General features: G+C 37.4%; 1 protein-coding gene across 1 annotated transcript; it reads right to left on the bottom strand.

Annotated features, from left to right (window-relative positions):
• Positions 1-2,065: 2,065 nt before the first annotated feature.
• LOC149832222 (putative polygalacturonase At1g80170) lies at positions 2,066-11,548 on the bottom strand. The gene is made up of 9 exons (XM_090013193.1): positions 11,306-11,548; positions 10,945-11,073; positions 9,932-10,102; positions 7,632-7,652; positions 7,342-7,549; positions 4,512-4,593; positions 3,638-3,746; positions 3,206-3,322; positions 2,066-2,594 (listed from the first exon to the last, which is right to left on the bottom strand). Exons 1-9 carry the CDS (start codon positions 11,546-11,548, stop codon positions 2,292-2,294), a joined length of 1,383 nt encoding a protein of 460 aa, XP_089869319.1. The 3' UTR covers positions 2,066-2,291.
• Between the last annotated feature and the right edge of the window lie 750 nt (positions 11,549-12,298).

Genomic DNA, 12,298 nt, shown 5'->3' with positions numbered 1-12,298 from the left:
TAAGTTATAAAGCCCACAACTTTCTTGAGATTCTTCAATATGAGACTATTCCACATCATCAAAATCCAAACACACTCCATAAAGGAGTGGTTCCTAAAGTTTTCTTTATTTGAATTCCCTCCTCTCCTCTTCTTACATTCAACATAAAATCCCCAATAAGAGAGGTTTGATCAGGGTAGAAGGACCACTCGGACTTGAATGATGTCTCTCTCTCTCTCTCACACACACACATATATATATATATCAGCCATGTGCTCACTCGATAGGTACTCAAACAAAGGTCACTCATGTTGAGCGTCCATCACGTTGCGTGATGGATGGTCGGCATGAGTGAGCTGAACACCTAACCAATGAGCAGTTACCCATTTTTTTTTTGTGTATATATATATATATATATATATATATATATATATATATATATATATATATATATATATATATATATATATATATATAGAGAGAGAGAGAGAGAGAGAGAGAGAGAGAGAGAGAGAGAGTTCCCACTAAGTAATTAAACATGTAGTCAACAAATGTGAGATTAGTTTTATGAAAAAAAAAGGTGTCTGCAGCTCATGTTGCCATGACTAAATGTTTGTCTATTATATTTTATCCTCACTGCATACCTAATTTGAGAATCATGAATCTCACTTGGTGTTAGTGAGCGAAGTTTTGATCTACCGATGGATCAAGGAAACAAGCATAAAAAATAAAAAGGAGAAAAAATAGCCATGATTGGGATACACGATACAAAGAAGGATGCCTCTTTAAATAGGAGTTTACGAATTTTACGTCTACTAGTATGGTTGAATAAAAAAAAAAATCTAAGGTAAAATTACCTAACTACCGTCAAAAAAAATTTGCCAGCACGCTCCTCCAACACTTGGGATATGTGAGAGTAGGGCCCACATATATCTCTATCAAGTGAGATGTGCGTTGGTGATGGAATGTAACCATTAATTTGGTTGTATACACTATCGTAAGTGCACAGATTAGGAAAATATTCTATATCTATGTCACAAAGACGGATACTACTACTATGCAGAAGCAAACTCAAAAAAATTTAAAAAGATAATGATACAAATTTATAATATTTTAACATATACAATATATTCATTATTGAAATTATTTTAAAATATTAAAATTAATAAAATAATGATCATACATATCATTGCATACCATGTGTTGTCTATGTGTCTTGCCATGTCACCAAAGCACCAGAACTGCACCCAAAATGGCATGTCCCTGTGGCATAGACCAATAGGTGATTATCTAATTAACCCAGTAGATGATTCAGTTGATTTTCAATTTGGGCAATGTTGCACATGATTTAGGCCAGTAGGCCACATGGATATGGATGCAGGAGCGCATCACGATGTGGATACACTTAGTATCATAGGATAATTTTCAAAAACTAGGACATGGGTGCACGGCCATACACACATAGATGTATGTATGTGTGTGAATGTGTAACAACAATTTTAAATCACTACATTTAGGAACATCAAATAATGAATGTACGTTGAAATTGAAAGGTAATGTAATTGACAAAAAATAACTCAAGTGAATATGAAATAAGTAAATAAGATCATAAAGAAAATCGATAAAGTTAATGACACAATGCTGACTGTGCATGAAACTGATCTGACTACATTGACGAAGTGTTGTATCATGTCCGTGAAGTATCCAAGTGTCGTGTCGTGTCAGTACGAGATACACATGTTAAGTGAAGTGTTCGTGTGAAATAGATAAATAAGTCATTTTCTCAGAGTATGCATAAAGTATTTGTTTATCTAAGCATAATTCAGTAACTTCTAACCAATATCTTACAGACATATTGCCTTACACTGCCACATGAAAAATTGGTTTATGTCACAACAAAATATTCTATTACTAGTAATGCATAAGATAGCACACTAATCGTCAGAGCTGAATACAAGAATAGATATTTTCTAGTCTAGGTGTAGGAGATGCTGAAAGCCTTGATTACTATGAAGATCGCCCTTTCTATAAATGAAATTCCTCATAATGTGAACTTCCTGAGTCTCTCTCTCTAAATACCAAATTGTTTCTTAGCTACATACTGTCTTAGATTTTCTAGGTTCCAAGACCAATCTCCTACTGATGCTGCTCTGTCTTGGATTCTTTAAAATACCAACCACCTGTATATGTAATAATAATCCCCTGAGGCATTTAACAGTTACTCTTCGAACTTGTAGTCCATAATAATGCTTCCTGAAAACAAGTTATATGGGCTTGTAGCTTGTACATATCTGTATATTTTGAGAAGTACATTATAACTCTGAGTGGATGATCCGATGTTCTATGCTTCCACTTTCATCCGAATGATCATGTTTGTGGCCCTTGTCATAGCTTAGTAGACAATCAACGGACGGAACGACAGTCCCATACTTGAATCCTACTGCGCTATTGCAGAAGGTCTCTGTTGTACCATTGTTTCTGTGGAGGTTGATGTTAGCCAGGTAGAGTTTGCTGCACGGTACAGTATCACTGCACGCAAACTTGATAGCATTTGGAGTACTTGAAGTTCCACTGATGTTTATGTACATCACTTGGCTGACACTAACTGCTGATGTCTGCCAGTTACATACGGTAAACAAGCAGTTAGTCTGTCAGGTCATTTGTATCAAGATCTGATAATCAAACATTGTAAAAAGAATATAAAGTAAAACCAAAATCAATAGTCAGATTCACTATGTAAATATGAGATACCATTGGCTGTTTCAGAAAGTTGATGGATAACTATCTTTTCTTTAGCAGTAAAAATTTCTGGTCTCTTTTAAAACATTAGTATGTTGGACTAGTTTGCATGACAGTAGCTAAGCTCACTTAAAAGAGAGAGAGAGAGAGAGAGAGAGAGAGAGAGAGAGAGAGAGAGAGAGAGAGAGAGGACATTAACAAAATGCCAAATCCAACTTCAGTCTGTGGTAAACTTATTTGGAGATGCTGTTTTCTTGGCTCTGACCATGAACTTATGATCAATTCTTTAAGAAAAGGAAATTTTATACAGACGTTCTGTAGGAAACATGCCTTTTGGACATATCCTGGTCAATTCTGTGTGTATTGCATGTTCAATAAACAAATGCGACTTATGAGTTAAACCTCCTGGTTTTTGTGTTTGTGGACAGAGATAGCATTTTACTCATGGCACCAGTGTAAAAGAGCTAGGCTCCAGCCATGAACTCACCTTGTTTTTACATGCAGTTGGCGAATCACAGTAAAACTGGTCGATGATGATCGGGTTGCTGACATTGTTCATCTGGATATTCTGGAACCTTAGTGCTCTAGCATAGCCTGATCCTCCCTGTTTGAAAAAACCATCAATTGTTTCAGGACAAACTCCAAGGCAGAGATCAATTTTAGCTACTTGGCTTGGTGCTTTGCATGTCTCAAAGCCAGTCTAGGAGATTGGAAATATAAGAGTTCTGGTTAATGCCAAGTGGTTGGAGTTGTTCTCAACTTGTGAAAGTAGGCCACAGGATTGAATAGCATTATAGGATGGTGTAGTTGGTCTTGAGCTGCTCATTGCTTGATCTAACCTTGAGAAATCATGCCTTTGTTTGTTCCTCTGTTGAGGTTTGATTTGTAACCGTGTCATTTTCTTGTGGTGAGTTATTACCTGCCATGTTTTGATCCTGACACCATTTGTAGTCTCTGTAATAACTGCTGTATCCAAAACTACACCAGTGACCATAGCGTTTGAGTTGTCTTTTCCAAGGCTCCCAATGCTGCAAACAAAATTTACTGTTAAAAAGAGTTGGTGGCATACCAGGCAAGGTGCACTTAGACTTGGTTCAGATAAGTTCAAGCCCTGTCTACCAACCATACTTGGAAACATGCACCCAAATGTCAGGATACACTCTGTGTACTTGTGTGTATGTGTGTGTGTGTGGGCGCGCATCCGCACATGCCTGTACATGTGTGGTGATTTGTGTAAATACACTGAAAATGACTTTTAGAGAGTAATCGCTTAATCGAGCAATTGCCTTCACTCGCTGCTACTGAAAATCCAATATTTGTTAAATTGTTAATTTTTCTTCCATTTGACTGATCGCAATATGTTGTGGCCCATAATATTTGTCTAATAATTGTAGTAAACTTTTCATATTGAGTAAGTTTTGATTTTCTTTTATGAAGGACAACACCGATGTGTTCATATTGAGTAAGTTGCTGCCCACGGATGTGTTCATTGGACTAATACGAGAGAGAGAGACCCAGTTAAGACACTAACAAAATGCCAAATCCGACTTCAGTCTGTGGTGTTGAGATAGTTCTCCATTGACACAGTAAATCCAAAATCTCTTGGGACTTTGTGGTCTCGGCCAGAACACCAATACAGGGATTCCATAAGACAAAACCTTTTTGTTGGCATTCAACTGCACCCTTAAAAATGACAAACATATCTTGCATAGCCCCTATGGCAAAACTTTTTTTCTGTTAAGATGAATGCTGCACAGTGCACATTGTGATCAGAAAAAAGAAAATAAGAGTACCTGATTCCATGACCTGGTCCACAGACGATGTTCTTCATCTTGATTTTTGAGGTGCCATTGACAATTGAGATACAATCATCCCCTGAAACCAACCAACATAACTTATCTTTTGTATGATTGTGGCTTTCTATGGCATTTCTCTGGTAGTGCTGATAGAAATAAGGAAACCAGTTCACTTGTATATTGATGAACTGGGCAGAGAGCCAGAATTTTTTCTGCGAGTCGACGTTACCGTGAGCCTTGGCTCCAATGTTAATTGGATTCTGAACCGGATTGTTTTTCAAAATGATTCAGAAAATCATCGATCATGAATCGAATCATATGGAATCGTTTTGAATCGGGTCTACTTAGAATTTTGTTTTCTAAAGAAATTTAAAAAATAAAATTTTTATCTAAAACAAAGAAAATACATAAATAAAGTAAATGATAATTCATAGGGCTCAATCAAATTCTAAAAATCCAGGCATCAGCTCCATTGACGGTGGTGGTCGGGTCTAGTTCCCATGAGCCCGTGTTTAAGGCTGGACGAACATTTTAGATGTTTGGTGAACACTCACCTCGGGTGATTGCTGGGAGCAGATCCAGTGTTAGGGACAGAACACACTATACCCAATGTTGTCAGTATCGGTATGAATAGTTTGGCCAACGATTTAGCTGTATCGGCCCGATACACATATTCAAGTGAATCGTTTCTGTATCGACCAAAAAATAATATAAAAACATTTTATATCAATCTGAACGTGACACGTGTTAAAACCATTAAAATAATATTAAAAATATTAAACAATACATTTTAAAAACTTTTTACATTTATTTAAAACTAACCGATTCAGGAGCAAGTACCGATACTGACAACATTGCCCATACCTACTAAGGGAGCCGTGTAGGGGCTGAGCCTTACAAAAAGGAACGCCCCTCTTATTAAAAAGGGGCTCCAGCCAAATCGGTTTCACTCATCCCTTATGTCATACCTATATTTAGGGGTGTCAACTGGTGGGGTTTGGTTCAGACCTAGGTGGAACCAGACTTAGACCCAATTTTTGGGTATAGTATTGGGTCTTGTGTGCACATCCTAGTATAATCGGGTCAACTGTAAGAAAAATCATACCCTGACCCAATAAGAACTACATGAACTAGACCCCAACCATACCTGGTAAAACCATATTTCTTTTCATTTTTACATTTAAAAAATTGCAGGTCTTAATCGGAACTCGGGTAAGGTTCGGGTTTGGTATAAAAATTCACAAACTATACTCGGGTCCATGTATTAATCAAACCTTCAGGTCCAAACCCAGGTCTTAATCGGGTCTTCTTATTTATCACCGTACCCGAATCCTATAAGGTTTGGTTCAGGTCAGGTCAGGCCCGTTGACACTCCTACCTGTATTCATACCATTCCATTGACTCTACACATGTGATCATTTAGTGAAGATCAACATTGAAATGACCGCTGATTTATTTTCAAGATTTCGTGAGGATTCAAAAATCAACTTGACAAAACACAAAATTTTGTGCTTTAAAAACTCATAATTTTTGTTAAAAAAATATAATCCAATGTCTGATTCTTATTAAATTGATCATGTTGAATTTCATCTATGAAGTCAGATTTAATAAAAAACAACTTGCATCATAAGATTTAAGAGGGGTATGAAGATGACGGACGACATAGGAGATGAGTGGATCCGAACTCGATTTCAGCATACTGCCCCGCTAATAAAGTGCATCGTGATTGCCAGCCTCATGATCTATCCATTTACTTTTTTCTTTTAATGAAAAAAAAAATAAAAAAATAAAAACATGTTAATACTTGTCAAAGGACTCTAGCACCTCAATTAGCAGGGAGTACTCATGGAGTCTATATTCGACTAAGAAGTGTTGTATCAAAATTGGACTCAGGTCCGACCAAACCTACCACAAGTAAAAATCAGATCAGAGTTGGTTTTAGGTTTTTTTTTTTATATACTTAGATTTTAAGAAGTTTGCATTTTAATTTTTATTTTTGCAATTGATTGAGTGAATGGATGAAAACAAATTTTTTTTGGGTATGCTCAGTTTTTAGGGCTTATGAATTTTAATACTTATTCTTGCCATTTATTATGTGAATGATGTTAAATATGATTTTTTTTGTATATTTAGATTTTAAAGGTTTTTATATTTTAATTTTTATTTTTGTAATTTATTGAGTGAATGTGTATAATTTTTTTGTGGGGTTATTTTAATCCCTATTTTTGTAATTTATTGAGTGAATGATATAAAAATTTGATTTTTTTTTTGTGTATGTTTAGATTTGAAGGATTTTATATTTTAATCATTGTTTTTATAATTTATTGAGTGAATTGCTGAACTTTTTAGGTATGATTTAAATTTTAGAGATTTTGTATTTTAATCTCTAATTTTTTAGATTTGAGAGTTTTGTATTTTATTTTTTATTTTTGCAATAAAATTTTAATCCCTATTTTTAATTTATTAAGTGAATGCATGTTAAATTTTATTTTTTCTGCTTAAAATAATTTTTAAAAAATCAAAATATACAAACTTTACATTGTTTCCAAGTTGCCCACAATGATGAATCAAATGTCCAACACATGTACAATAGTGTTCTATCATAGTCAATGCAAACACTAAACAATGACATCATGTAACTGTCCTATACAGGGTCCGGACAAAACTGGATTGGATAGAACATGGTGCCATTGTCCGAAGCATTGTCCGCGATTGAAATGCATTTATCCCCATTATTAACAAAAGAAAGAAAGAAAGAAAGAAAGAAAACCATGATCCGTCATTGCTAACTTGGCGCGATTGAGTGTAAGAACGAAAAATCACTTACCTGTTCCAATTTTGGCATTTTGGATCAAGATGTTGGTGGACTCGCTTATATGAATGCCGTCGGTGTTGGGGCTGTGGCCTGGTGCTTGCACGTCCACCTCTGAGATGCGGACCCCATTGGAACGTGAGATGGTGAAGTGGATCTGCTGGCTGTTCTTGAAGGTCAGGTTGCGCACTCTCACTCCAGAGCTCATGGCAATTGTAAATGCCTGTGCATGCACCATAGTTAGCATATATGATGATTCACTTGCAATGTGATCAATATGAGAGAGAGAGAGAGAGAGAGATCACCGTGGGAGCTTCCCTGCTTGGCTGCACAAACAGAAGCCAAGAAAGACACAAACAAGTCATTTCCATTTCTTTTTTTAAGTGATAAGAGTACGGTACGAGGAGGTGCACCCAATTTTGTCAGGATCGGTATCGGCCCTGAATCCATTTTCATAAAGATTATTTTGGGTACATTGACGTAGAAAAAGTGATGCAAAATGAAAAATCCTTACAGATTTTCAACCCTTGCAAACAAGAGACATTTTTACTGAGAGAGTTTTTCTAAAAAGTATGCTTTTTGTTACCAAAAAAATAAATAAATGTTTTTACACTCCCCACCACACATCTCACCACCACCCTTCTTCTCTCTTACTCCTTCTTTCTCACTTTGTTTTTCTCATGCTACACAAACAAGCAAAAAAACTTTTTTTTGAAAAACTTATCATATCAAAAACTCTCGTAGGCAAAACTTTATTTTCCTATGAAATTTTTTCTCTCTTCCAAACGTGCCCTTAATAGGCCAGTTTTCAACCAAGAGATAACACGTGTTTATAAAATATCAATATAAAATGTTAAACTTTTTAAGCAGTTTTGAGAAACAGGCGAAGTAGCCCTGTTTCTTATCGATTTTAAGCCAATACCATACAAATCGGCCGATTCACATTGACAACTTTGGTTTCACCCCCGTTTGATATGAAATAGACCCTCTTTCCTATGAGAGAAGAGAGGATCAAGTGCAATGTGATTGCACACTTTTAATGTGCCGCTGAACTTTATCACCCTCCATCTTGGAAATAAGGACTGTCAGTTGTGGGGCTCAAGAAATGACGGAAGGTGACAAACCGTTCCTATCTCCAAGATGGAGGGTGATCAGGTGCAGCGGCACACTAAAATGTGCAATCACATTTTTCCTTTCTTACGGGGGTGAGCAGACTCATATTTAATGTCAAATTCACATGAGCGGGCCCACATCAATGGCATTTGATGGATGATGAGGACAGAGGCGCCATCAATGGTGGTTGGGTGTTGAGCAGATGAGGTCCAAAGAAAAGCATTCGAGGTCCCTTGGATGCCGTTCATCACCAAAATGAATGACCCGCAAAATCATCACCAAGGTATTTGAAACAAATCTGAGCCATTCATTTTACAAACACCTTTGCCATCCATCTAGCAAATGGATGGCATCAGAAATACATGTGGGAACCACCTAGGTTGGAGTTTTTGGTTGAAGGTACTGTGGTCCGATCCATTCATCCAGTGGATGGTGGATCAAGTGATATGCCAAATCACCAACATCCACGTCCTTCCTCGCCACCATTCATTGTGGAAACAATGTGGCCAACCCAAAAGGGATGATATCATCATTACATAGAAAAAGCCAAAAGTCACCATTGGTGTTCCAAGACACAAAAAGTTTGTATTTTGGCAGATCACTTTCAGGTGGACATGCCAGAGCCAGGCACTAGGTGGGCCTTCCAAATACCCATCTTTAGATGACCCATGTTTGGGTTGGTAGTTGATAGGGGTGTCAACGGGTTGGGTTTAATCAGAGACCCGAACCAAACCTTATAGGGTCGGGGTATGGTGATAAACAATAAAACCTGATTAAGACTCGGGTCCGTACTCAAAGGTCTGATTAATATATGGACCCGGGTGTAGATTGTGAAATTACCTGACCCGAGTTCTGATTAAGATCGACAATTTTTCTATGTAAAAATGATAAAAAAACATGATTTTACCGGGTATGGTTTGGATCTGGTTCATGTAGTTCTTATCGGGTTCGGGTATGGTTTTTCTTATAGTTGACCCAATTAAACTCATGCCCAGTCCCGATACCATACCCGAAAACCGGGTCCAAGTCTGATACCACTGCAGTCAGAAACCTTACAAGGATCTTAAAAGAACACTAGGATCAGGTGCAATGTGATTGCACACTTTTAGTGTGCTGCTGCACCTGATCACAGACCATCCGATGTTGGCTGTATCTCAAAGATGGTGGGTGATTAGATGCAGCAGCACACTAAAAGTGTGCAATCACATTGCACTGATCCTCCTTCATTCTAATATTGTCTGGCTGAGTGCATATCATTCATATACATGAGCCTAGGTCATGGGCTTGAGCCCAATAACATCTAGGTTTGCTTGAGCTGTGCGATGGGGATTGAATATAACGGATGATCCAATGGTAACTGTATGACCTGATAACTGCTCTACGATTGTGCTGGTCCAAGGTTCAAACTTCAAAGGTGCCATACGACCCCGTCTCCACAACTCATTCAAAGTAATTAAATAAAAACTTGCTAAAGCGCAAGAGGGATAATTACGTTTGTCTTGTTGATCTTGCTGGATGAAGCCCACCATTTGTTGCCTGAACCATTGATGATGCCCCCACCTTGGAAAATCACACCTTTCAAGTTGGAGAACACAAGCCATGTTCTTGGGTTCTTAGGATCCCAATCCTTTGGTTCATCTGGTGCTACGATTTCTCCTGCTATCTGTTACCATATTCAGAAATTAGATTGGCTTATATATATACACACTATTTCTTTTTTATATTTGCACGAAAAAAACACCTCCAGGATCAGAGACCTAGTCGTGCTGGCTTTGCTTGAAGCTTTGCGGGCTTATCTACTTATTTTGACTCTTTGAATGTGTTGATCATTGTTTTTCTTCTCTCTAGAAAACATGCTTTTGATCGAGATGTTTTGAGATGAATGTCAACCTTTTTGTATTGTAAAATTTTTACTTGTTAAAAATCTACCCTGCACTGTGTTTTTCAATGAAAAATACAATTTTGTAAGTCGAGAAATTTCGAAATGTTTATGATCGTAAATTTTTGGATCGTTGGAAAAAATTGCTCACACGTCAGAATCCAATGATCCAAATGTCAATCCTCACAAAACAGACCCCATGTAGACTATTATATAATAATGATTGATTTACTTATAATGTTTAACTATTTTAGTTTATAGGTATTTTTATAAAAATATACTGTGTCAACTTTTGAGAAACTTGTACCAATCCTTTTAGAAAACGTAAATATCATGTTTAAATCAGGGTATTTATTTTTTTTTCATAAATCTCGCGATATTTTGAAAATCTCGCGATATTTTGAAAATCTCGCGAGAAATTGCCGTTTTAAACTTTCAGGCAATTTCTCGAGATATTATCGCGAGATTTTCATAAATCTCGCAATATTTGTCACTATGTTTTCATTTTCTATTCAGGTGAGAAAAATAGTGACAATTATTGAAAGGCATGCACACAATTTATTGGTAAAAAATAAATATGTACAGATCAGGTGCCCAAAAACTGGTTATTTCTGGTAAATTACTACCTGAACAATCAAGTTATCAGCACAAGGCCCCCTTAACCTCACCGCTTTAACCAAATAACTCTTCTTCTCTGGCACCAGCAACACAGAGTTTGATGTGTTGCACGTTATCTTCCATGCTTTCACAAATGCCTGATTGAACATGCAGCATAATCATACAGTTAGTGCCACAATCATAGACTACAGATTTGCCAAGTTGACCATGAGTCAAAGGCTGAGTGGGTCAAGAGTCTACAGTTAGTATAACACAGAGAATTTTGATTTCTCAATGCTTATCAACTTAAGAAATTCAAGAAGGCTTCATACAGTTTCTTTCAAAAAAAAAAAAGGAAAGGTTTCATACAAATATTTTCAATGGTAGTACCTCAGTATCATCTGTGATCCCATCACCAGCAGCTCCCAGACTATCAACATTCACCAGTGTGACACCTACACCATAGCTCTGCAACCTTGGAGTTGTGTGCTTCTCTCTTTCTAATTCTTCCTCCTCTTCATTCCACGTCTCCAGTTCGTTAAGCTCAAGAGCTCCAAAATCGTCGATTAGCGATGCGACTCCATGAACTGCAATAAGCAAAGCTAGGGGCAAAAATAAGTATGCTTGGCCCATTATTTTGATGTAGTACTGATATGAATGAGTATTGAATTTATATAATTCGATGAAAAAATAGGAAACTTGATTTATCAAAACAGTGAAGTTAGTGGTAGAGGTGAAGGATCATGAGGTGGCTTGGCTTTGAAAGGAGGTGAAGGTCGTGCCGACAATCCTTTTGCCTTTCCTCATACTTCAAGTAAAAGGAATAGCCTGTGATTTTGCTTTACTCTTCCACTTGCATGAAAATCAATGAGATCTATGAGAATTTGTTCTAGTAGCATGTGAGATTAATGATGCATCCTGGAAGGTAGGGGTTGGACATCAAGCCGGACCTGGGACCCCAACTCAACCCTGGCCGGCTGAAAAAGCCTGACCAAAGACTTATTGAGTTCGGGCCTGGCCCTAGACTTGTCATGGTGGGTTCAGGTCAAAATCGAACCAGGGCCTTTAAAATTCGATTTCTATTTGATTGGATTCTGCCGTGCTCCATTGAAGTGGAACCTGTTTGGTTTCCTAATCAGGCCCGCAGGTTAGAATCTACAGTCATTAAGGCTTCAGGTTGTTGTGGGAGCCCCAAACTTGGGCCATCTTGGCTCCATTGAAGTGCCTCTCTACTCTTCCACTTGCTTAAAAGGGAAGATCAGGTGCAATTAATATGAATGCACAATTTTTGCTGTGCTGCTGCACATGATCACCCTTCATCTGCTGTTGGGGCCCCACAGCTGACGGGCAGTATCCCAAACATATAGAGTGAGCTGGTGCAAT

This window comes from Nuphar pumila, chromosome 7 (assembly GCF_984573655.1).
Source record: "Nuphar pumila chromosome 7, dmNupPumi1.hap1.1, whole genome shotgun sequence".
Classification (NCBI taxonomy): Eukaryota; Viridiplantae; Streptophyta; class Magnoliopsida; order Nymphaeales; family Nymphaeaceae; genus Nuphar; species Nuphar pumila.
The sequence above is the reverse complement of the archived record's forward strand: the minus strand, read 5'-3'. Positions and strand labels throughout refer to the sequence as shown.